The following is a 26,808-nucleotide window of genomic DNA, read 5'->3' as shown; positions in this document are numbered from 1 at the left end:
GTACGAGCAGTCGTAAAGGTTTACGTTTGCACTTGCGTCGAGGCGTCGAGACGATTGGATAACGGCCCGTTCCCACTTTTCCGGCGAGCGCGTTGACCCCGACGTCTTCAATTCATTTTCAATGGAAAGCGGCGACGCCCTCGCAAAGGCTTCTGGGATACGCGGCGCGGCTACTTTGACAGTTGACGCGCGTCAAAAAAGTTGAGCGAGCTTCTACTTTATGCTAATTACTCGCGGCCAACGCGGAGCGTTATTCAATGAAGGCCAAGTACAGGAGGAATTCCCATGACACCAATGGCTATGTTTTGCTGCTTACAAGTAGTTTTATGACAGTATGTCATACATTTTAATGTAAGATTCATACACTACAACAAACTAAGAAGTGCAAGGTCTTTGTGCCTATAAATGTTCAAAGGATTATGTACATTTTGACGACATTCAAAACTACGTGATGGCTATGAAATGTGTGAAGTAAACACATGTCCACAGTAAGGTAAGGGCAGACTTTGATGTTACTATCGCTGGTTAGCTTGCTTAATCGATATAAACGTGTAGAAAGACAGAAAGATATTCCTGTTCAGTGTACTCTGTCACGCCCCTGCATGTGCTCCGACAAGAAGCATTCAGTCAAAAAAGGGAGGTGCGTCGCGTTTATGAGCGCTTAGCGCTGCCGCTGAATGACAAGGGGGAGGCACTCGATGTGCTCAGGGGGGAGGAGGAAGATGTGCTCAGGGGGGAGGAGGGAGATGTGATCCAGACCTGCCCCCCGCCCTGCACACTGCAGTTGAACATACTTGTCAGTGACAGCGCAGCTCAGCAAGCAATTGGCTCTCGTTACCGGACAGGTGGGAGTGACGCCGGCAAACGCCATGTTCGCGTAGCCAAATGCTCTCGTTCATTCCTATCAAAGGTTTCATGAGTGATTCGTCTCGTACAAGACCGTCTCTGACTGAAGCCTATGGGAATCGTAAAGTCCATGATAGCAGCGACTTCCAAAAATGAAGTGTATGAACCCTTCTAAGGAATGTAGCGGTCCGATTCTAACTACCAGCAACAGCACACATAGAGAAAGGAAAGCGGCCGTAGCTGCAGTGGGCTACACCAGCACACCTACAACAAACCTTGACTGAAATAACGGACTTACCTGCACCTTTTCGGTGTCTCCAAAGCAGGCGAGGAAATATGGCTGTAAAAGAAAGCGATGTGCCTTTGAATGCGCTTTCTGTAACACAAACAACGGTGGTAGTACACGTGTTTGTGTTTGTCGGTCTGTGCTGTGTTTGTTTTGACTTCCTTGAACGAGAGGAAGGAAGTGACGAAAGACCAGCTGTTGGTCAATTTCAATGTCAAAATAAACCTCTACTTCAAAGTAAAACATATTATTACTAGGCCTACCATATAATAATAATAATAATAATAATAATAATAATAATAATAATAATAATATGTACAGTTAAAAAGAGCCACTACATCATGTTAAGTACTGTAAAAGTCATCTGCTTATTGTAAAGCAATGGCAACATACAGTAGAAATCCACCCTAACACAAATTAGGCTGCATGTTATGATGTTCAGCTATTGAAGTTGAAGCACCTTGCTCCATGCTGGTATGATGCAGCTATAAAGTAGAAAAGGTGCAGGCTTATTTTAAAGCAATTGTAATGTTCATGATTCACTGTGCTATCTTCATTATTAATTCACCCCACAAGGGGGAGCCCTACTTACTGTTTGGGGGTAAGTTAGAAAGGTGGGAAGCGGAGGGAGGGATAGAGGAAGAAGCCAGAAGGAGCAGACTCCTGTAATTGGTAAAGAATTCCAATATACAACCTTGCATCCTCCACTTGTGCTTGTGGCCAAGCCTTGACTTCTGGCCCCTCTTCCATGGAGAAAACAATAGCGAATTAAAGTTTCCCTGCTGTCAGCCTAGCCAAAACTATTTTTGGGGGACTATTCTTCTATCACCATCCAGTTTGCAAATGAGAAAATTACTTTACAATTGAGCTTTTGCGAGATATTGAAATATAATGCTGTTGTCAGTGATGTCGTTGTGACATATTACTTCCTGGTACGAGGCTACAAGCACAAGTGGAGGACGCAAGGTTGCATATTGGAACGCACTCAGGAATTTGACAAATAAGTAAAGAAAGAATCCCTGTAAACCTTGTCTTGGTCGTTTATTCAAAGAAATTCACAACAATAAAACCCTGTGGTGCCTCACATCATATCTGTATCCTGCTGTGCATGCTGTTATGATGCTTCTAATGCAATAAGGCAGGGTTTCCCAAACTGGGGTGCGCGGCCTGTCGTTAGGGGGTGCCAGAGCTGAATAGAGCAATGGTGGATATGTGTGTTTTATATCTAGCATTAATGCATATTCATTTGTTTTTTATTTTATGGTGAATTGTATGCTGGAAGGGTCCATCTGAACTCCGGTTTAACTCCTTGACTATTGGAAAAGAGGAATCCCCAAAACGATACAATGCATAATGTGCAGTGAATGCACAGTAAATCCATACTTGCACAGTGCACACCATAAATTTAATTGGGGGGTGCACGAACCAAAAAGTTTGGGAACCACTGCAATAAGGCGTAGCATAGAAAAGGCTCAGGCTTGGAAAACAATCACAATATAAACCTCTTTATGACATGTACTGTAGCCTACCATGACTGTATCCTGCTGTGCTGTTATATTATTATTTAATGCTGTTATGATGCCCATACATTAACACATAGCCCACAAAACGCTCTTTTTTTAAAAGTCAATAGCAATATAAACCTCTACCACTAGAGACAATACAGAAAGAGGAGAATGTGAAAAAATACCAATGTTGCTTAAAGGGACACTGTTCAGGAAATGGTTCAAAAAAGGGACTCCAACTATGCTGCTCATTGAAACTGGGCTGCCTAGTGCCAAATTTGATCTTTACATGAAAGTTAACTAAGTAATAAACAACAACAAACAACAAATATTTTCTAGTATGGTCCAAGTACAGTCAATTTTGCAGCTAAAAATGGCTATTTTTGAAATTCAAGATGGCGGACCATGGAGAAGATCCCCCTTTTCATAAAGTGCAATTTTTCCAGTCATAATGAATACTTAGAATTTGATGCTGGTGGTAAGTATTCATGAAAAGGGTAACATTAGTGAATGGGCAGCATATATTCTGAAAATGAACAACTAAAAATCTCACACAGTGTCCCTTTAAAATACAGTTGTTTGCTCTTGTAAGTACCTTTATTGTTAAGTGTCTTCATTTATTCTGTAAACTACATTTGTTTTAAACTAGAGATGCACAGGATCCAAGATCCGGTTCCGTACCCGGCAGGATAATAGGGTTTTTCACAGGGCAGTGGGTCCGGTATCCGGTAGGATTCTAAAAACCAGGATCTGGTGCATCTCTAGTTTTTACATAGCTTAGGCTTTTCAATCAGTCTTTCACAACCCCAATCGCTGCATGGAGTGAAAGCCCTTTGGAAGCGGCTGTTGCCGGCACTTTGTCAGTAAGCCAATGAGTCTAAAAAATTGTTGAGCCAACGTAATAAAAAGGGCCCACGTGTGCGAGTAGGCTATGTGTTTCAACCCTTCCGTAGGATCCGGTATCCGGTTCTGGATCCGCCAGGATCTTAAGCAGTGGATCCGGTATCCGGCAGGATCCTAAAAATCAGGATCCGCTGCATCTCTAGTTGAAATACACCTTTGTTCTTTCAAATACTTTTGTTTATTGTTTAAAATACATTTGTTTATCTGCCACTACTTAGGCCTAGGCCTAAATGCCACAGTACTGGGCTGTGCAGTTCCACCACTACTTCCCATTACTGTTGTAGTTGGCTGTGCATAGCTCTGTTCCATTACTGTTGTAGTTGGCTGTGCATAGCTCTGTTCCATTACTGTGTATATCTGCATTGCTGATACGTTTGAATGTCCCTACACACACATACAGTACATACACACTCTTGGAATAATTGACATGTGTAACCTTCACCACCAGCCCACCCCAAATTTGGCACACAAAGTCATTTCATTCGGCCCACCAGATCATTTCAAATGTGTATTACAGTTGGCCCACATACAACATTAATGTATAACGTAACAAGACTTGAACATGAAATTTGATGTGCCACAGTTATGAATGGGCCCAGGCTAATGAAACAGCTCACATTAGTATGCAACACAATTGAATATGTGCGATTAATATGTGCAGGCACATTTGAACTACCATATATGATGGGAAAGAGTGTGTGGGGGGGCTTTATAGGTGACAAGAGAAATGCCTCCCCCTGTGCCAGAGTTGCCAAACCGGTTGTAGAACTGGTTTAGGTCATTGGCCATTGACCTCTCTTCTTTCCTCACTCAGTGATGTTTTTGATCCGCTGCCTCTTTAGCATTGTCCATCGTTTTTTTTTTTAGGTAATGTTTCCGGTCGCGTTGGTTTGTCTGTCTGTTTGGTTGTTTGTCTGTCTGTTTGTCTGTCAGCAGGATAACTCAAAACGTTATGAACGGATTCGGCTGAAACTCTGTGGAGTTGTTGATAATGAACCAAGGAACAAGTGATTCAACTCTGGTGGTGATCCGGATCACGAACTGGAACCAGGACCTTTTTAAATTTTCTTCAACATTGCTGGTCTATACATCTAGATGCCCCTAGTGACCGCAAATTTGCGGGCAAAACATTCCTTTATCTAACTCCACAAAAAGAAGGCTAAAAGACAGGGTGTAAGACAGTCAAATGTTCTATCAAGCACTATCCTTGGCCGAGGTCTGCGCTCTCTGAGTGCTTCTAGTTGTTTCAACTTTCTTCCTGCATGCCACCTTGGACTCCTTCAGTCTGCTTTTGGAGTTCTCACTGTACACTCCTCAGCTCCTTAAAAGTTTATTTTTCTTATTGAATAGTTGCTTTGACATCTCTGGCTAACAGTGAGCAGTCTTGATTGGTGCAATGATTTACTCTCTCAATTGTGAAAACAAGTGTTTCTTAAGGTGAGAAGACCATGAGAAACTCTTGTCACACTGACTGCAAGCATACGGCTTCTCTCCAGTGTGTATGTGCCGATGTCTGTGGAGAGCGGAATAATGTGAGAAATTCTTTCCACAGTCGGTGCATGAAAACGGTTTCTCCCCTGTTAGGGCTTTCAGGCCGACCCGAACGGAGCCGGTGACGGTGCCCGCACTAGTTACGTTCGGCACTTAAGGTCTTATCTGCGAACCGCCCGTGTTCATACCGGGCTTTGACCTTTTCCCGCACATGACTGTGTTACCCAGATGAACCTGCTGATGGCCACGCTATGGTCACGATTCGCAGAGAAAAAACGACTATTTTGTGGTTCGCATTCCGACCCAACTTTCAGGGTCGCGAAAGTAAAAATCTGTGGCATGAACATGACGGACGGTTCGCGATTAGGTTTCTCCCCTGTGTGAACAACCTGGTGGCTTTGGAGCTCTCTCCTTCTCTTAAAGCTCTTATCACACTGGCTGCAAACGTGCGGCCTCTCTCCAGTGTGAATGCGGCGATGTGCGCGGAGGTTAGAAGACCGTGAGAAACTCTTTCCACAGTCTGTGCATGAAAATGGTTTCTCTCCTGTATGAACACGCTGGTGGAGTTGGAGCTCATATTTTGTCCTAAAGCTCTTGTCACACTGACTGCAAGTGAACGGCCTGTCTCCAGTGTGAATGCGACAATGTTTGTGGAGACTAGAAGACTGTGAGAAACTCTTTCCACAGTCTGTACATGAAAATGGTTTCTCCCCTGTATGAACACATTGGTGGACTTGGAGATTACATTTTGTCTTAAAGCTCTTGTCACACTGATTGCAAGCATACGTCCTCTGTCCAGTGTGAATGCGGCGATGTGCGCGGAGGTTAGAAGACCGTGAGAAACTCTTTCCACAGTCGGTGCATGAAAATGGTTTCTCCCCTGTGTGAATGCGCAGGTGGGTTTGGAGGTGTTGTTTTGTCTTAAAGATCTTGTCACACTGACTGCAAGGGAACGGCCTCTCTCCTGTGTGAATGCGCTGGTGGATATGAAGGTTTCGTTTTGTCTTAAAGCTCTTGCCACACTGACTGCAAGCGTACGGCCTCTCTCCAGTGTGAATACGCAGGTGGATTTGGAGGCTTTGTTTTGTCTTAAAGCTCTGGTCACACTGACTGCATGCATATGGCCTCTCTCCTGTGTGAACACGCTGGTGGATTTGGAGGTTTTGTTTTGTCTTAAAGCTCTTGTCACACTGACTGCAAGCGAACGGCCTCTCTCCAGTGTGAATGCGCTGGTGGATATGAAGGTTTTGTTTTGTCTTAAAGCTCTGGTCACACTGACAGCATGAGTGCGTCTTCTCTCCAGTGTGAATGCGACGATGTATGTAGAGGTTAGAAGACTGTGAGAAACTCTTTCCACAGTCTGTGCATGAAAATGGTTTCTCCCCTGTGTGAACACGCTGGTGGATTTGGAGCTCATATTTTGTCTTAAAGCTCTTGGCACACTGACTGCAAGCGTGCGGCCTCTCTCCAGTGTGAATGCGACGATGTGTGTAGAGGTTAGCAAACTGTGAGAAACTCTTTCCACAGTCAGTGCAAGAAAATGGTTTCTCCCCAGTGTGAACACGCTGATGGCGTTGGAGGTCATCTTTTCTCTTAAAGCTCTTGCCACACTGACTGCAGACGTACGGCCTCTCTGTAGTCAGGGCAGCAGAATGTGTTTTTCCACGAAACTCCTCTCCACTGGAACCGCAGTGTAGCTGATGCCCTGTGAGGAGTAGAAGGAGTAGACATTAATGGACATGAATATTAATTTGAAATCAACAACAAGACAGACACAGTGTGAAGATTTACCCCTCCCACTTTCTGTTCTTTTACTGAGCTGTGGCCTAGGGGTTACCGGGTCAACCCCCCCCCCCCTGACCTTTCCCTACATCTCCATTCATGGCTGAAGTATCCTTGAGCAAGGCACCTAATAGGCTTGGGCGATGTCCCCCTAATTGACAGCTGACGATGTTTACAGTGAGACGATGCGATGGACGATGACATCGTCCATCGCATCGTGAGCAAGCGTTCTTGCTCAGCTGCTTTGTGAGATGGTCGCTGAGATGCAGAGATCCCCCGCTGACCCCTCCCCCTCGCCCTTCTCGTCTCTCCTCCCGTGTCACCTGCAAGCCCAGTGCTTGCTACTTTACCATCAGTTCATTGCGTGGCGTTTTTGGGAGACTTGTCAATAAATTTGTTACATCTGTGAGTTCTTTATCTGTGTAACTATTTTAAGACGACATATGCGCTGCGTTTTTGCACAGGCTAGTAGGCTATAACTTTAGCGCCTCTCTCGCTCACCAGAAAACTATGGGATGAGAACCCATGCGTGATTGCGTGCCCTCTCTAGACGCTTTGCAATGGATTTTAGCCCCGACTTTGTCAATTCCTAGCACTAGAATAGGCCTACGGAATGTTTTGTTTTAGGTCATATCGAGACTTTTTTTCCCTCATCAATGGAGTTGATCGATAGTTCTACAAGTAGTTCTGGCGGTGAAGCCATGAAGACGAGTGGGCGGACATGGAACCGCTTGCTCACCTTATTGACAGTGGGCTTATCAGAAGTGTACACTCTTGAGTGGCTGCTTCACAAGGCATCTCCACCGCGAATAGCGATTAAACATTTTGAGGTGAACTGTTAAACATGAAATGTGCTTGTCGTCATGTTACTCCGGAGGAGCCAGCTAGGTAATGCGTAAAGAGTCCCCTTTGTAGTCAACAACTTAGGTCACAGAAATAAATGAACGATATCACTTAGGCCTACTTACATACATCTGCAGCAAACAATAGTTGGGCTTAGTTCACAAGTCTTTTTTTAAAATTCCATTGTGCTTTTTTCGTAGTTATAGGCCTAATTCACTCCGCTTGGGGCTTGTGTTCACAACTTGTCTTGAAAACCGCTGCTACTACTACGGATTTTACGGTAATGTGATGTCAAGTACCGTAATGATTACTATAGCAGTGGCTTCAATAATACAAAAGTAGAAGATTCCTCGGTATCACGATGTTTGTGTCCATCGTGATGCCAGCTTTCCATCGCCGATGGACGATGATGTCGTCTATCGGCACAACCCTAGCACCTAACCCAACATTGCTCCAGGGACTGTAACCAATACCCTGAACAATAATAGTTGTAAGTCACTTTGAATAAATAAAAGTGTCAGCTAAGTGCAATGTAACATGCATAGGCCTAAACAGTAATGACTCGGGGGGGAGGGGGGGCTCAACTGCCTCAACTATTTTGTTTACATTTATTATGATTATCATTAGTATTTATTTAGCTTATCAAAGGTATGGAACGTATGCATTGTTTGTGTAAGAGAGAGGAGGAACACCAGTTGGAGTGGGGTTCAGGGCCAGGGCCGAAACACAGCAGAAAAGGCTGGACATCACCTGACGACATCTGCTTCTTTCGTAAGGCTACAGCTACCTGCGAAGGTGGTTGAGGAAGGCACCTCCTGTGTATGCATCAAGTTTATGAATGTGTATTGCCTATGATTGCCAATTAATTGATACAATAAAGATGTTTGTGTCACAAGTCTTATTTTCTTTCGCTGACTCATGGGAACCGCAGGAGGTGTGACAGGCAGCAATGCCCAGCAGGGATTAACAGTTACCTGTACAATCCAGAGGTATCGCCCCCTTAACAGCTTATGTTTAGGCTTCATCAGCCTAGATGTCTACATTAAAAGCAGAGCAACCGTCTGAATAGGCCTATTTCAACAATAATTTCATTTAACTAATGTATCTAATTAGGCTCACATATTTTTTTCTCTCAGGTAAAACTTGCATAGTAGGCACTATGCCTGGTACACTATTAAGGTGTAATTACAATTATGAACAACAATTATGAACTACGATTTGAATCAGGGCTTAACACTGGCAACTGCCAACCGGGCAAATGCTGGTAAAACTTGGCTGTGGCTGGTAACACTTTCAATGCCACGTGCCAATTTGGCTGGCAGCTTATTGCTTACTCCTTGGTATGACATACGTATCATATGTAGCCTATATTCTGGTGTTTTCCCATTGTGTATCAATTGTTTATATGTAGTTCAAGAGAAACCTCAGTAACTCTGTGTCTGTTTGCTTGATTTATTTCTACGTAGAAAGCTATACACACATCTTGCTTTAGCACCTCATCTTCTTAGGTTAGATGTACACTATCGTGATAATATAAAATCTGTGGCTAGTGGAATAGCGGAATGGCTAGTGTCTCAGGAAAACCGCTAGCCACCGTGACCGGTGGGTGAGAAAGTTAATGATTTGAATTATGAATGATGAATTATGATTTGAATTATGATTTAACAAACGAGAGCCCCAGTATTAGGGTCATGCTCATGTATTTGTCATGCTCATATATTTGCTTTTTTAAGTCCCCTGGTACATTAGGTCAATGATGAATCTATTCCTTTTACCCAATATGAAACAACAATACATTTTAAGAAGCCTATGTCTTATTTCTATGCTTAATTTGTGTGTTTCATAAGATGGATATGCTCCTATTTCTTCAGTCATGTTGAAGTGCACAGGGTGACCACAAAAGTTAAAACTGTCCGTCAGATAGTCGCAGAATGCCCCATTTTAGTAGCCTGATAAACCAACCTAAATGTGAGACCGGAGTAATTTAGTCTGGCCCTGATGAACGATACCTCGGACGATTGCTGATTAGAACAACCAGTTGTTTTTTCAAACTGTGCCGGCGCTCTGACAAATCGGCGATCTTTGCCGTTGATGTGCTTTCCCAACGGTGTTGCAAGTTTCGTCATCACTCCCTCAAAACCCCGCCCACTTTGTTTCAAAACAAATCTCTGCATTGTAATTGGTTTTGCCAGACTCAGGGCACAGTGTTCAAAACGTTCTCAGATCCGAGGCCAGACCCACTCGCAGCTGAAAAGTTTTGTCGCCCAGCGGGTGGCGCTGGTTTACCATGCTACCATCTGAGCTTACTTTAAAAAAAAAAGTTTTCGCACCGCAGAAGGGGGGGGATATAGTTATCGTTAAAATCTAAAAATATTGAGATGTTAGGTTTTATTATTTGTAAACTGGGGCTAGACGGGCTGGAAGGCTCTCTTTCAGCCTTCAAGGAACAACAACACATACACACGGTCACATTCTCTTTGATGACCATCTACTACACCAGTGCTTGAGCTGCCCCAGTCGAGTCACAAGCATGTCCACATTTGCTCTTTTTGCAGAAATACAAGCTAGTTGAGTGATAATAATTATTATTCAGTATGTATTATTACATACGAATATATACAGCATTATTTTATATTTGAATATATTTCAGTGAAAGTCCCAAAGGTTTCTGACTTGCGGTTGTAACACACAGTTGAGGACGCTATTGTTAGCCCTCCTCCTGAAATTAGACATCTCTCTTGATTAATCATTGAGAATGACCATTATTAATAAATCTATGTTATTCTGGAAACTAATACAACATGGAGATAGTATCCAATAAGTTGAATTTGGACTTTTCTATTGCTACAATGAGTTTAAACAAAAAAGATAAAAAATGGCAAGGACAAAATTATTAGCCCCCTTATCATTAATAGTCAATACAGTGCTATTTATTAACCAAAATTGACACCAGGCACTTTGATTAGTTTTTAACTATGTTGGCACAGGTCATACCAGAGATTTTGGACAATTTTTTCATTGCAAATAGTTAGGCTGGTCCAAATTGCATGGATGTTGAGGATAGACATTCATTTTTAGCACTCTAAAGCCCTGTGTACATCGAAGGCGAACTAAGCGACCTGCGTGGCGGAAGTCATTGTTTCTCTATGGAGGGAAGGCAAATAAAGCTACCCGAGCAAATTCGCCAGGAGCGAAGCTTCTTGAGCGACCAGGGCGAATTTTGACGATTATACTCAAGCTAATCTTAAGCGAATTCGCTATAACGCGGTTCAGCGAAAACCAATTGGAACGTTCATATTGAGGAATGTTACAGGCTGTCAAGATAGAGCCCTTATGTGATTAGCTGAATCAAACATGTCAGTGCAGCGTTCAGAGTGAATAAAACAAATTAATGGCGAAACTTCTTCAATCACCCCAGCTACCTGGGTCGCGTAGGTAGTGCCTGATGTACACCATAAAACTATCTAAAGGATTGAGGTCTGAACCACTCCATGACCATGGTTTTAGTATCCTTGATGAACATTTGAACTATTTTTGATGTAAGTTTTGGGTTATTATCTTATTGAAAGATCCAGTGAAGATCTTAGCTTCCTCTATGAGCATATTTTTGCATGGTCACCTTCCCCATACCATTATCTTCTGTTCTGTTTATGGTGCCGTACACCCAAACAAGGTTTCCTTTGGCTGAGGCTTGGGCGATGTCCCCCTAATTGACAGCTGACGATGTTTACAGTGAGACGGTGCGATGGACGATGACATCGTCCATCGCATCGTGAGCAAGCGTTCTTGCTCAGCTGCTTTGTGAGATGGTCGCTGAGATGCAGAGATCCCCCGCTGACCCCTCCCCCTCGCCCTTCTCGTCTCTCCTCCCGTGTCACCTGCAAGCCCAGTGCTTGCTACTTTACCATCAGTTCATTGCGTGGCGTTTTTGGGAGACTTGTCAATAAATTTGTTACATCTGTGAGTTCTTTATCTGTGTAACTATTTTAAGACGACATATGCGCTGCGTTTTTGCACAGGCTAGTAGGCTATAACTTTAGCGCCTCTCTCGCTCACCAGAAAACTATGGGATGAGAACCCATGCGTGATTGCGTGCCCTCTCGAGAGGCTTTGCAATGGATTTTAGCCCCGACTTTGTCAATTCCTAGCACTAGAATACGGAATGTTTTGTTTTAGGTCATATCGAGACTTTTTCCCCCCTCATCAATGGAGTTGATCGATAGTTCTACAAGTAGTTCTGGCGGTGAAGCCATGAAGACGAGTGGGCGGACATGGAACCGCTTGCTCACCTTATTGACAGTGGGCTTATCAGAAGTGTACACTCTTGAGTGGCTGCTTCACAAGGCATCTCCACCGCGAATAGCGATTAAACATTTTGAGGTGAACTGTTAAACATGAAATGTGCTTGTCGTCATGTTACTCCGGAGGAGCCAGCTAGGTAAAGTCAACAACTTAGGTCACAGAAATAAATGAACGATATCACTTAGGCCTACTTACATACATCTGCAGCAAACAATAGTTGGGCTTAGTTCACAAGTTTTTTTTTTTTAATTCCATTGTGTTTTTTTCGTAGTTATATAATTCACTCCGCTTGGGGCTTGTGTTCACAACTTGTCTTGAAAACCGCTGCTACTACTACGGATTTTACGGTAATGTGATGTCAAGTACCGTAATGATTACTATAGCAGCGGCTTCAAAAATACACAAGTACAAGATTCCTTGGCATCACGATGTTTGCGTCCATCGTGATGCCAGCTGTCCATCGCCGATGGACGATGATATCGTCTATCGGCACAACCCTACTTTGGCTGAGGCTGCCACATAATGATGCTTCCACCACCAAGTTTAATTGTGGAAACCATGTTATAAAGGTTTAAGGCCTATCCCTTTCTCCACCTGACAGAAGCAGAATTCATGCATCAAAGCAGGTGCAATTGAATCTCATCAGATGAAAGCAGGGACTTTCAAAACAAATGTTTGACTGTCAAATGTTCACAGGCAAAGCTCAATAACACTCTGATATGCACCAAAGGGGTTCTTCTGTGATGATGGCCCCAAAGCCCAATATGATGAAGCCCTAACAGCTGTCATTCTTGAAATAAAAACTCCCAGGCCAGGTCAATAATAATCATCTACGCAGGTGTCTTATGCCGTGTACAGACCAAGAGCGAACGGAGCGAACGAAGCGACGGAAGTCATTATTTCTCTATGGAGGGCACGCGACCTGCGCTACCAAAGCGAATTCGCCAGGAGCGAAGCTTCTTGCGCTACCAGAGCGAATTTTGAAGATTAAACTAAATCTAATCGCAGGCGAATTCGCTCTGACGCTGTTCGGCGACAACCAATCGGAACGTTCATATCTCCGAATGTCCCAGGCTGTCAAGCCAGGGCCGTTATGTGATTAGCTGCATCAAACATGTCAATGCTGTGTCTCGAGCGAATACAGCGTATTCAAGGCGAAACTTTTTCTGCTACCCACGCTACCAGGCAGCGTAGTTCGCTCTTGGTCTGGACACGGCATAATGCTTCTTTGGTCTAATGAGACGAAGCAGTTTCCACAGTTACACATAGTGGTGGGGGCATCAAGTTTTTAGTCTGTTATTCAGCCTCAGACACAGGGGGTCTTGGTCTAGTTCTGGATTGCTGGGTCTTCCACCAACATTGTAACCCAAAGCATACATTTAAATTAGTTCAGAGGTTCTTCAAGGACACTAAAACCATGATACTGGAATGACCCGCTCATAGTCCAGTCCTCTGAGAGTCTGTGGCAAATGTCTATGCTCAGCATCCATGCTATTTGGACCAGCTAGAACACTTTGCAGTGACGAAATGGGCCAAAATTCCTGGTATCAGAGCCCGTTGTCAGTTTTGGTTCATAAATGGCGCAATATTGACTAATGATCAGGTTTTTTTGTTTAAACAGAGAAACAATAGAAAAATCCAAATTCAACTCATTGGACATTATCCCCATCAGTGTGTTTGTTTTCAGAATAACAGAAACGGTTCATAATGGTCATTCTCACTCAGAATTCACCTAATTTCAGGACGGGGGGGCTAATAATATTGTCCTCAACTGTATGTCACTAGTTCTGATCTCTCACCAGTCTTCCATAATACTACTGTACTACTGGTATACCATCATCAAAAGTCAGGTTAAATTTGCTGTTACTGCAACAGTTCAACAAAGACGCTTTTGCACACCTCTGTAGTTGGGCAGGTATGTAGGATATTATCCCAGTTAAGTGGGGTTATTATTCAAGTGTAAAGGAATCCCGCACACTGTGCATTCCACCAACAAACTTGAACATGTTTCGGTCATCCAACCTTCTTCAGGTTAAGTACTATATACTAAGCTTACTATACTATAATCTCTTTCAGATGTCTAAAATGTACTCTTTTAAAGAGTTTTTTTTTATATAAAGTTGGAAAACGTGAAGAAAATTCACATGTGAGCATTGCTATTTAGAGCATTTATTTGCATCTATTGTGTCTTACCAGATCTCTTCCTTGCCTCGGCATCTCTGTGGTTCTCTTCATTGTTCTCCTGCCGTCCTTGTGGTCTACAGCAGTCCACCAGCACTACAGATACGCTCCTCAGACTGTACAGAGAACGCAGGGTCTCCTCGCTGTCCTCTTTTACGCTCCTCAGCTGAGGTGGAGAACCAGGGAACTGCTCTGTCTCTTCTTTTATCTCCAGCTGTTCTGGAGAACCAGGGAACTCTTCTCTCTCTTCTTTTATCTCCAGCTGTTCTTGAGAACCAGGGAACTCTTCTCTCTCTTCTTTTATGTTCAGCTGGGATGGAGAGTCAGCTAAGCTGAACTCCTCTGTCTCTTCTTTGACGCTCCTCATCAGCTGGAGTGGAGAGTTGACTTCTGCAGAGGGCATCTTAGTAGTGTTCTACAGACCTTGAAACTGGAGAGAAACATCATGAAAATTACTGGAAAAGTTTGTGTTTTTCACATTTGCAACCCCACCTGTGACACATGCACAAAATGGTTTTAACACAGTGTGTGGAATGTGACACATGTGCACTACTCAGTTAAAATTCTGTATCGGACACATTTTGGGTTAACGTTGCATATTAATTATTCTTATTTTTAAATGTGTTTGAAATGTAAAATGTAGCCAATTAATTGGCTTCGAGCTTTTCTCGAAACCAAAGTTGGTTACTACATTACCTACTTTGCAGGGCTGTAGTACTCGAGACCGGACTCGCTTTTTTTATGGACTTGGACTTGTCTTGGACTCGCTATCAATTGGACTCGGACTTGTCTTGGACTCGGACACTGGTCTTGCCAAATTAAGCTTTTGGACTCGACCGGGTCTGTCTTTAGAATTTATGATAGCCAATGCTCTAAGCAAAATAGAGTGAAGCTTGAAATCCAACAACATAAAAAAGTTTGTCTTCACATCCATGGCATATAGGTTACCTTCAAACATTCTCATAATTGACAGTCATCCTTTTCATCGTTTAACACTGACCGACATGTGACTCGGACTTGACTTGGACTCGAATGTTGTTGGACTCGGTCTTGTCTCGGACTCGAAACTCTTTTGACTCGGACTCGTCTCGGACTTGACTATTCTGGTCTTGGACTTGTCTTGGACTCTACAAAGGTGGTCTTGACTACAGCCCGTTGTTTTCGATGCATTTTCCCATTGGCAACTACTGAAGTTGCTAACAGGCTAACAACTTCTCTTTTGAGAAATGCACCCCAGGAATGTGGCTTGAATGACAAATTGTGTTACACTGTTAATTTGACACATGACGCAACAATAATTAAAGATGTATTGTCCCACCCTGAGCACACAAAATGTATGCGTTCCAATATGCAACCTTGCTTCCTCCACTTGTGCTTGTGGCCTAATACCAGGAAGTAACACATCATGATGACATCACTGACAACAGCATTATATTTCAATATCTCGCAAAAGCTCAATTGTAAAGTCATTTTCTCATTTGCAATTGGGATGGTGAATGAAAAACAGCTGGGAAACTTTGTTGTTTTCTCCATGGAGGAGGGGCCAGGAGGCAGGGCGAGGCCACAAGCACAAATGGAGGATGCAATGTTGCATATTGTACTGCACAGAATGAAATGTGTTGGCCCTGAGCTACCACAGTTTGTGTCATTGTTTACCCATTACTTCTTAGTGTGATATTACTGAGGAAATAAATGCCTTCATTATTTCTTCTGCTTCATTGAGAAGCATCACATGACACATACTGTGTTTATGGTGCATATCTATAGAGCTCTTCAGCGGAAGCGGAAGCATGTAGTAGATTGTAGTCTTTCATGTTAGCATTTAAGGACGTCCTGGTTCCTATCGGCTTCCGGCCTCCATTGGGAATGAATAGGGGTAAATTTCAAATAAGCTCCGAGTGCAAGCACGCGCTTAGCGAACCCCCGCAAACTGTCGAGGGTGTTAAAAATAGGCTGTAGGTATGATATGGTTGATCATTTTGTGTCAAACTTCGACATAAATACGATGTTGCGTCCATATGCTAAACCCGGAAGCTTTTGGCGACTACAGAAGCGGCGCCTGTATCTAACGGCATGTACGTGCGGAGGGTTGTATCCATGGCAACCAAAGGAAAGTATGTAGTTCGGAAGTTTTACTGATCAGAAAGGGGTTAGCAATATTGAATTATAATCGTCATGATTTAACATGTGAATACACCAACATGATGATACGATCCGTTCCACTAATGAGAAAGGGATGCGGGGACACGCTAATGTTCGTTGTTGCCGTGCAACTTATATTTTTGCCAAACCTGAATCTCTATGGCGTTTTGCAATGTAAAAAATCGCCATGGAACCGGTAGTCCAAACGCCGCATACAAGTTGACGTCAACGCTGAAGAGCTCTATTGTCTCCACTTTTAAGCATTTTCCATTTTCACTAGTTCTTACAGCACAAGTGTATCAATGATCATACTAATGTGTAAGAACAGAACTTTGCCGTTTCTTATTTTCAGAATTCCAGAGCAAAATGGTGTTATTCTTCATTGTATACAATACATACTTCTGTTCTGTGCACTTCACTGCGCACCTTGTAAACATGAAATGGGGATGATAGTCAACATATGAGACTGGAGACGTGCCAAACTGTGCCTATGAGAAATCCCAAGGTAATTCAACTTTCTTCCAAACAGCAGAGAAAAAGCAGATTCTTGTGTGAGCCCTTCCACGTGTTTACTTAGGATGTAACGAAAGTCTTTCTGCATCGTCTCCACGGAAAGAACAAAAAAGACTTCACGAGCCTAGTTGCGCTCGGAAAGACTGAAGCTTATGGGCGACACCGTACCCAGACAGCACGAAGCATCTTGCCGACGTTGGCTATTGGGCGGCGACATCGGGAAAACGTCGATGGCTTTTTTGCCTTATAATCGTCATGCCAATTAGGTTGGTTTTAGATCGGCAAAATAGCGGCAGAAAAGACGGTTTCCTGCCATAGTTTGCCGATGGTTTGCCAACTTAACCCCAACATCGGCAGTGCGACGCTTTGCCGATCAATTCCTTGCAGTTCCCTTCCGATGGTTTGCCAATGGTTTGCCAACCTAACCCCAACCATCGGCAACGCGACGTTTTGCCGAGCAATTTCCTAATGTTTCCTCCCGATGCTTTGCCAACTTAACACCGACCATCAACTGACAATGTCCCAAACACAGTTTGCCGATGGTTTGCCAACCTAACCCCGACCATCGGCAACGCGACGCTTTGCAGATCATTTGAAGACCCCAAAACCAAAAGCCAGCGCCTGCTTGCTTGCAACCTGAGCAGCGCGAGTTCTGTTTGAAATTATTTCAGTTGTCAAGGGAACGAACATTTTCTGTTTACTTTACTGGACGTCGCAGCAGTAGCCACCTCAATCGTTTTTAGTTAGACGGCATTACCATTATTTCTGTTGAAATGTAGGTTTCAGCATTACAAGTCAGGCGTGATTAAACATTTATTTAGGTTGCTGAAATAAATCTCTTTGTCATGCTGTGTCGAAGGACCTCATCGAGTTTCTAATCGATATCCCACCTCACTTTTCCTTACCGTTAGCAAGTTAGCTAACGTGTCAAACATACCCAGCAACCAGGTGAGTTTTTGTTTGGTTTTATAAGTTATAGTTTGATATGTCACATTATATGTAGGTCGTGTGTAGTCTAACAGCGTTTTCTATTGTAATATAAATGTAGGCATACTGCTCCCGTAATCAAGTTTCCTGCTGGAGTGGGGCTGTTGATTCTTGTAGCCCATGATGACTGATTGAAAGGACATTAGGCCTACAGACTACGGTATGTAACAAAACAATTATCTTTGTTGAACTTGCAATGCACAAACACACACCACGTGAAGTGAGATAAAATAATATTGCATCACATTCATAGCCCTTACTATAAGTAAAGTTAAATAATTCAGCCTTCACTGCAATGTGTTGCTCTCGTTTTCACAGTCAATTCACCACAAGTCAATATCAGATCAACAGACAGGGACATCAACCTTCTCTTGGGAATATGCCAGATATGCCATAACAAGAAAAAATGGTAAGTCTATCACTACATAAGACCCATAACAAAATACTCTTAGTTAAATCTTAAATGTGACCTGGTGGCATTATTGCGTGAATGCTTATGTTGCACACTTAATGAATAAGGTCCTCAAGTGTGTAGAGTTTCGCTGAGTTTGTTGTTTATTTAAAATTTTCCCCAGCATAACTGTACAGCTGACACCGCTGCCTTCTCTATCATAACAAAGCCTGTCACTTCCACGTTTCGTTCTTATGTGACCGAAGTCACTGGCTACTGCACCAGAGAGGGTATCTGCACTCATTTCTGGTCCTATGATGCCATCTATTGGCGAAAACGTGCAACAGCATAATTACTAAAAGACAACTTCTGACAGGACAACAAAAAGACAGGGAATGAGAATAAGGGAATAACAAAAAGTCAAAAATGGGGGGAACTACACTTGCATACAAACTGATTGTGATGCTGTCACTCATTTTCTAGTCTATATTTTGGACTGAAAAGGGATTACATTATTATGTTTTCAGGTGTTTTGCCCCTGCAGTTGTGAAGAGGATGCTGTGGAGGTGGCAGCATGAACGTGTCACACAGACATTAGCTAAACTACTCGGTAGGTATAACGAAATAAAAGAAAGCACCCGCTCAACCCTGTTTAGGCTACACTGTACCCATTATAACCAGTTTTTATTTAGACCACTATTTGAAATGCTATGAGGCTTTCTGTTAGGCTGCTGTACAGCAGGGATGGGCAACTGGAGACTCGGGCGCCACATAAAGCCCAACTTCTCACTTTTTTAAAAAAAGAAAAAGGACAGTTTTTAACCTCCTATACATCAATAGTGTAAGCATTCAGGTATAAATAAAGAAAAAGTGAAGTATCCTTTTGTAAATTCTCTCAAGTGCGTGGTGATGTGGCCCACTGATTGTGGTAATTAAAAATGTTGGCCCACCTTACAATGAAAGTTGCCCACCCCTGCTGTACAGCCTACATCACTTGTACATGTCCTTACCAAATATGACATTGTTAATGCCTAAAAGTTATATGTCTAAATGTAAACCATAATATTAAATTGTGATGGAAAGAAATCAACTAAACCAACATATTACATTCTGAATGTAGTTGCGCAGTGATACTGAGACAAACTTATTCCTGTCTTTATTTGCCAGGCTTCTACACTTGCCCTCAGAGTTCACATATGGTTAAGTGCACAGGTGTCCATCCAGGTTCAGACTGATGCTGGTAACAAGAGGAAAACATGCTGATTGGTAAGTGAGATCCCTGCTCAACAAAAATCCACACAGCACAACAAGTAAGCCTAGTTTGTGGTATCAAATGTAAAATGTAAGTTTCATCAAAAAGTTGTAGAACACATCTGAATAAATTGCAGGCCATCAAAGTAGTGAATGGGCAGGGAAAACACAACCAGTAGGCTTATGAATTACTTTGACACAGCACAGCACAGCAGATGCGATGCTACCATTCCTTGGGAATATGACACAGAGGTCTGCTATTCCATTGTAAATATTGACTGGAAATGTTCATGTTTCAACTGTTTAAAAACATTGGACTCAGGGGAAAAAATCTCTAGGTGTATATAAGTGAAAGCCCACCTTTGCCATTGTGACACAGCACACAAGTATACGCTGCACACAACGAAATTGCATTTTATGCCTCATCTGTGCAAGGGTGTAGCCTACATTGGCATCCCAAGGGAGCAGTATGTTGCAGTGTGGCAGGAAGGTACCATGCTTGGGGTACCTCAGTCATGGAGGATGGAGGAGAGAGCACTGGTTAATTACTCCCTCCACCAACCTGGCGGGCTGGGAGATGAACCAGCAACCTTTGGGTTGTTCAGCCCTGGGCTACAGGACACCCTAACCGCTTACCAATGACTGCCCCACTTATCCATGACTGTATAAGAAATACCACAGAGTAGCGAGTACACTTTTAAATTAAAAGGGTCACTATAGATGATAGACTTTTCATCCACAGGCAGGACTTAGGCTACATACAGTAGATGGTGAAATCCTGCTTACAAAAACTGTTCTCAATAAATAGTTGTAAACTTTTGACATGTCAAAGTCATAGCCTAAACTGTAGGGTATGTTCTCATGTAAAGGGTGATTTTCACATCCAGCCCATGTTCACAGATTTTTTTTTCTCCTGCAGGAATGATTCAACGATGGACACTTTGCTTAATTGTGGAAAAAAATAAATGGAAAAACGTCTATGATTTCTTGTGTTTTCATTGGTGAGGCATATGGGATAAGCACTGATCAGGAAGACCTCAAATAAGGCGGAATTCCACTGCAGCGGTGAGAACATTCAGACGTCTTTTTGTTTATGGAAAGAGCTGATTTTCTAGCATGCTAGGTTCATAACTGTAACCTAAAATCAGCTGTTCCTCGAGACGTCAGGATGCTTTCCTCGCGCAGATGGGGTACGTCGAGTAGGTCGTAATTAAATCGGGTAAATGTTGGCTCATGGGTGGATATAAGGCGGCTAAACGTCGGCGAGATGCATGTAAATAAATGCATCGGCAAGATGTCTTTGAAAGAGCGGCAGCTCATCGGCCAGATGCTGGGCAGACGTCGGGATAGCCAATATATCGGTAAAACGTAGGCATTCCATCGGACGCCGCTCTTTTGCCGCACGTCTGCCCAACATCTTGCCGATGAGCAAACGCTCTTCTATAGACGTCTTGCCGATGTATTTTACATCGGAAAAAATACATCTTGCCGACGTTGGCAAGACATAAGTGTGCTGTCTGGGTAAAGTCCATAATAGCAGCGACTTCCGCAGATGACATGTATGACCCCTTCTACAGAATGGTCAGATTCACTACCAGCACCAGCACAAGCTCTTGTTGAAAACTGAATGCAACACTGGATGGACATGTATCTTCCGACATCGCAATGCAGACACTTCGAAACAATACCACTACAAAATTAAAACGAGCAAATCAAAGATAAAGGAGTTCCAGCCAGGAGTAGGCTGCCATGGTTTTAGTAGAGATTCTTCTTTAATAAAGCAGTATTGCTACTTATATAGCTGCCTACTTTCCATGTTTAGACTGTAGACCTACTGACCTTATTTCGGCCTACACCTATTTTTAGCCTACCAACGACATTACCGTCTCACTTTCTGAAGGCCTATATTTCGCTGAAGAGAAGATGAACGGCATTCATGTTTCTGTACTGAAAGTAAAGCGGCCGTAGCTGCAGTGGGCTACACGACCAGCACACCTACAACAAACCTTGAATGAAATAACGGACTTACCTGCACCTTTTCGGTGTCTCCAAAGCAGTCGAACAAATATGGGTGTAAAAGAAAAAGGATGTTCCTTCGAATACGCTTTCTGTAACACAAACAACGGTGATAGTAGGCCTACACGTGCTTGTCGGTCTGTACTGTGTTTGTTTTGACTTCCTTGAACGAGAGGAAGGAAGTGACGACGAGAGACCAGCTGTTGGTCAACTTCAATGTCAAAATAAACCTCTACTTCAAAGTAAAACATATTACTACTAGGCCTACCATATGATAATAATAATAATAATAATAATAATAATAATTATGAATAATTATGAATAATTATAATATAAATAATAAGTATGGTTAAAAAGAGCCACTCCCATCATGTTCAGTACCGTAAAAGTCATCTGCTTATTGTAAAGCAATGGCAATATACAGTAGACATCCACCGCAACATAAATTAGGTTGCATGTTATGATGTTCAGCTATTGAAGTTGAAGCACCTTACTCCATGCTGGTATGATGCTATAAATTAGAAAAGGTGCAGGTTTAATTTAAAGCAATTGTAATGTTCATGATTCACTGTGCCATCTTCATTATTAATTCACACCACAAGGGGGAGCCCTACTTACTGTTTGGGGGTAAGTTAGAAAGGTGGGAGGCGGAGGGCGAATAGAGGAAGAAGACAGAAGGAGTAGAATCCTGTAATAGGGAGAGTATTCCAATATGCAACCTTGCGTCCTGGACTTGTGCTTGTGGCCTCGTCCCGCCTGCTGGCCCCTCGTCCGTGAAGAAGACAATAAAGTTTCCCAGCTGTCAGCCTAGCCAAAACTATTTTTGGGGGACTATTCTTCACCATCACCATCTAGTTTGCAAATGAGAAAATGTCTTAACAATTGAGTTTTTGCGAGATATTGAAATATAATGCTGTTGTCAGTGATGTCGTTGTGACATATTACTTCCTGTTACGAGGCTACAAGCACAAGTGGAGGATGCAAGGTCGCATATTGGAACGAACGCAGGAATTTGACAATTAAGTAAAGAAAGAATTGTTCACTGCAAACCTTGTCTTGGTCATTTATTGAAAAGAAAATCACAACAATAAAACCCTGTGATGCCTGACATAATGTCTGTATCCTGCTGTGCATGCTGTTATGATGCTTCTAATGCAATAAGGCATAGCATAGAAAAGGCTCAGGCTTGGAAAACAATCACAATAATAGAATCCTCTATATGACATGAACTGTAGCCTACCATGACTGTGTCCTGATGTGCTGTTATATTGTTATTCTAATGCTGTTATGATGCCCATACATTAACACATAGCCTACAAACCGCTCTTTTTTTAAAAGTCAATAGCAATATAAACCTCTACCACCAGAGACAATACAGAAAGAGGAGAATGTGAAAAAATACCAATGTTGCTTAAAATACCATTGTTTGTTCTTGTAAGTACTTTTATTGTTAAAAGTCTTCATTTATTCTTTAAAATACATTTGTTGTTAAAACTAGAGATGCACCGGATCCAAGATCCTGTTCAGGATCTGGCAGGATAATAGGGTTTTTCACAGGGTCCGGCAGGATCTTAAGCAGTGGATCCGGTATCTGGTAGGATCCTAAAAATCAGGATCTGGTACATCTCTAGTTTTTACTTAGCTTAGGCTTTTAAGTCAGTCTTTCACAACCCCAATTGCTGCATGGAGTGAAAGCCCTTTGGAAGCGGCCGTTGCAGGCACTTTGTCAGTAAGCCAATGAGTCTAAAAAAATAGTTTGAGTCAACGTAATAAACAGGGCCCACATGTGTAAGTAGGCTATGTGTTTCAACCCTTTCGTAGGATCCGGTATCCGGTTCTGGATCCACCAGGATCTTAATCAGTGGATCCGGTATCCGGTATCCGGCAGGATCCTAAAAATCAGGATCCGCTGCATCTCTACTTAAAGCATGTGCAGTTCCACCACTACTTCCCATTACTGTTGTAGTTGGCTGTGCATAGCTCTGTTCCATTACTGTTGTAGTTGGCTGTGCATAGCTCTGTTCCATTACTGTTGTAGTTGGCTGTGCATAGCTCTGTTCCATTACTGTGTATATCTGCATTGCTGCTATGTTTGAATGTCCTCACACACATACAGTACATACACACTCTTGGAATAATTGACATGTGTAACCTTCACCACCAGCCCACCCCAAATTTGGCCCACGGAGTCATTTCATTCGGCCCACCAGATCATTTCAAATGTGTTGTCAAAAAAGGGAGTCCAAGGCACTCTTCTTGTGGAAAAATATTAAAAAGCCTTTATTGAAACATGGCTAAAAGATTTAAAACATGGGAGCAGAGACCCACGCGTTTCGGCGCAAGCCTTCTTCAGGGTAACTGCTCAAACAGGAATTCCTAATGATATACACCTGCCTTCATCAAGCATTCATCAACTGCAATACCACCTTTGTGGTGTATCGTTTATCATGCTCCTGCGGCTGTTTTTATATAGGCCGTACAAAAAGGCGTCTAAAAGACAGAGTCTCCGGGCATAAAAATGCCATTAGGAAGGTTAACTTGGATTATCCTATGGCTAAACATTTTCACACAGCACACAATAGCAATCCAGATGGGTTAATGGTTGAAGGTTTAGAAACAATCAAAAAGAATATTAGGGGTGGTGACAGGTTAAAATTATTACTACAAAGGGAAACTTTCTACATATACACTATGCAGGCCATGACATACCCAGGATTAAATGAAGACATTGATTTTAGTCCTTTTTTGTAATGACTTCTCAGTTTATAAGTGGTTTTCTAGTATTGGTAGCTGTCCTTATCTAAGCCGGTTGCCACCTAGTGGCTATTGATGTATCTTCTTTTGTTTGTATATATGTTTTTTTCCCCTCTACCTGGCCATTCACTGGCCTGTGACACCTGTATGGCCATCTAGTGGCTCTTGTATGTGATTCTCTCTCTCTCTCTCTCTCTCTCTCTCTCTCTCTCTCTCTCTATTTTACTGGCTTTTGACACCTGTGTGGCCACCTAGTGGCTCTTGCATGTAATTTTTACCTGGGAAATGGTTCATGTGACCTGTGCTTGGCAGGTGTATATCATTAGGAATTCCTGTTTGAGCAGTTACCCTGAAGAAGGCTTGCGCCGAAAAGCGTGGGTCTCTGCTCCCATGTTTTAAATCTTTTAGCCATGTTTCAATAAAGGCTTTTTAATATTTTTCCACAAGAAGAGTGCCTTGGACTCCCTTTTTTGACAAGATATTGTTTTTTTTTCCCCAACACCAAAGAGCACCTTCCAGATTTTTTCTGAACAATTCCCTGAGCACTTCGGATTTTCTCTTCACTTGATGACATTTCAAATGTGTATTACAGTTGGCCCACATACAACATTAATGTATAACGTAGGGCTGGGATATTCACCCTAAAAATAAAATTTAGATTTTTTTTTCATTAAAAAAAACTCGATTCACGATTCGATTTCATGCTAATCAACGTATTGTATGTGTGATTGAAGGACATGGAAATACAAGCACCAGATGCTGTGCATTGTAAACAGTAGCCAACTCATATTTTGGCAAGCTAATGCCATGCTCAACCGTCACTTCCAGAGAGGGCACAGTGCACTGAGGTCTTTAGTGCATAGTGTCATGGAAAAATTTGAGCACTATGCACCATGTGCACTGACTGTCAGACAAAAGTGCGTTGAGACATAGCCATAGTGTAAGATTGTCAAATGTACCATCACGCAGCTTCCTTAGCGGAGGTCTGCGCTCTCTGAGTGCTTCTAGTTGTTTCAACTTTCTTCCTGTATGCCACCTTGGACTCCTTCAGTCTGCTTTTCAGTTCTCACTGTACACTCCTCAGCTCTGTCAAGTTGCCCTCCTTAAAAGCTTCTTTTTCTTATTGAGGAGTTGCTGGACATCTCTGGTTACCCAGGGTTTGATGTTGGGGCTTACAGAGAGCAGTCTTGATTGGTGCAAAGATTTACTCTCTCAAGTGTGACAGCAAGTGTTTCTTAAGGTAATAAGACCATGAGAAACTCTTGTCACACTGACTGCAAGCATACGGCCTCTCTCCAGTGTGAATGCGATGATGTGCGTGGAGGTTAGAAGACTGTGAGAAACTCTTTCTACAGTATGTGCATGAAAATGGTTTCTCTCTTGTATGAACACGTTGGTGGATTTGGAGCTCTGATTTTGTCTTAAAGCTTTTGCCACACTGACTGCAAGCGTACGGCCTCTCTCCAGTGTGAATGCGGCGATGTGAGTGGAGGTTAAAAGACTGTGAGAAACTCTTTCCACAGTCGGTGCATGAAAATGGTTTCTCCCCAGTGTGAATACGCTGGTGGATTTGAAGGTTTGATTTTGTCTTAAAGCTCTTGTGACAATGACTGCAAGCATAAGGCCTCTCTCCAGTGTGAGTGTGACGATGTTTGTGGAGGTTAGAAGATTCTGAGAAACTCTTTCCACAGTCAGTGCATGAAAATGGTTTCTCCCCTGTGTGAATGCGCATGTGGATTTGGAGGTTTTGTTTTGTCCTAAGGCTCTTGCCACATTGACTGCAACCGTACGCTTTCTCTCCCGTGTGAAAGCGGCGATGTGTCTGGAGGTTAGAAGACCGCGAGAAACTCTTTCCACAGTCAGTGCATGAAAATGGTTTCTCCCCTGTATGAACACGCTGGTGGATTTGGAGCCTGTCTTTTCTCTTAAAGCTCTGGTCACACTGACTGCAAGCGTGCGGCTTCTCTCCAGTGTGAATGCGACGATGTGTGCAGAGGTTAGCAAACTGTGAGAAACTCTTTCCACAGTCGGTGCATGAAAATGGTTTCTCCCCTGTGTGAACACGCTGGTGGATTTGGAGCTCATCTTTTCTCTTAAAGCTCTTGTCACACTGACTGCAGACGTACGGCCTCTCTGTAGTCAGGGCAGCAGAATGTGTTTTTCCACGAAACTCCTCTCCACTGGAACCGCAGTGTAACTGATGCCCTGTGAGGAGTAGAATGGACATTAATGGACATGAATATTAATATGAAATCAACAACAAGACAGTCACAACAGTGTGAAGATTTACCCCTCCCACTTTCTGTTCTTTTACTGAGCCGTGGCCTAGTGGTTAGAGAGTTGGTCTTTCAATCTAGGGGTTGCCGGGTCAAATCCCCCTGACCTTTCCCTACATCTCCATCCATTATTATTATTATTATTATTATTATTATTATTATTATTTATTTATCAAGGTGTAATTACAATTATGACTATAATTATGATTTGAATTATGATTTAACAAACGGGACCCCCAGTATTAGGGCCATGCTCATGTATTTGTCATGCTCATTGTCATGCTTTTTTAAGTCCCCTGGTACATTAGGTCAATGATGAATCTATTCCTTTTGCCCAAT

General features: G+C 42.7%; 4 protein-coding genes and 1 long non-coding RNA gene across 8 annotated transcripts in view; 1 reads left to right on the top strand and 4 right to left on the bottom strand.

Moving 5' to 3' along the window:
- The window catches only part of LOC134464169 (uncharacterized), a 161,939-nt gene extending 160,718 nt beyond the window's left edge, over positions 1–1,221 (bottom strand). Inside the window, exon 1 of the mRNA XM_063217627.1 lies at positions 1,145–1,221. The gene's annotated coding sequence lies outside the window, so the exon portion shown is untranslated. The remainder of the gene's footprint in view (positions 1–1,144) is intronic.
- Positions 1–1,223, bottom strand: part of LOC134464175 (zinc finger protein OZF-like) — a 134,989-nt gene extending 133,766 nt beyond the window's left edge. The window contains exon 1 of the mRNA XM_063217634.1: positions 1,151–1,223. The gene's annotated coding sequence lies outside the window, so the exon portion shown is untranslated. The remainder of the gene's footprint in view (positions 1–1,150) is intronic.
- Positions 1–21,621, bottom strand: part of LOC134464171 (zinc finger protein 501-like) — an 87,442-nt gene extending 65,821 nt beyond the window's left edge. The window contains exon 1 of the mRNA XM_063217630.1: positions 21,453–21,621. The gene's annotated coding sequence lies outside the window, so the exon portion shown is untranslated. The remainder of the gene's footprint in view (positions 1–21,452) is intronic.
- The window catches only part of LOC134464179 (zinc finger protein 664-like), a 268,197-nt gene that overhangs the window by 4,241 nt on the left and 237,148 nt on the right, over positions 1–26,808 (bottom strand). For 2 of the 3 annotated variants that reach the window (XM_063217639.1, XM_063217640.1), the window contains exon 3: positions 24,938–26,398. The exons of the other annotated variant lie outside the window; for it this stretch is intronic. In XM_063217639.1, coding sequence (XP_063073709.1) covers positions 25,398–26,398 — 1,001 coding nt within the window. In that variant the 3' untranslated portion in view covers positions 24,938–25,397. Of the gene's footprint in view, positions 1–24,937; positions 26,399–26,808 lie in introns of those variants that run through there. 3 annotated transcript variants of the gene reach the window in all.
- Positions 17,019–20,401, top strand: LOC134464190 (uncharacterized). 2 transcript variants are annotated; one of them, XR_010037862.1, is made up of 6 exons: positions 17,019–17,742; positions 17,843–17,941; positions 18,100–18,190; positions 18,700–18,782; positions 19,340–19,438; positions 20,343–20,401. It is a non-coding gene; the product is annotated as an uncharacterized LOC134464190 (long non-coding RNA). The 2 variants fall into 2 exon arrangements; XR_010037861.1 differs by having other exon boundaries at positions 19,340–20,401.

Source organism: Engraulis encrasicolus, chromosome 15 (genome assembly GCF_034702125.1).
Source record: "Engraulis encrasicolus isolate BLACKSEA-1 chromosome 15, IST_EnEncr_1.0, whole genome shotgun sequence".
In the NCBI taxonomy this organism is placed as follows: Eukaryota; Metazoa; Chordata; class Actinopteri; order Clupeiformes; family Engraulidae; genus Engraulis; species Engraulis encrasicolus.
The sequence above is the reverse complement of the archived record's forward strand: the minus strand, read 5'-3'. Positions and strand labels throughout refer to the sequence as shown.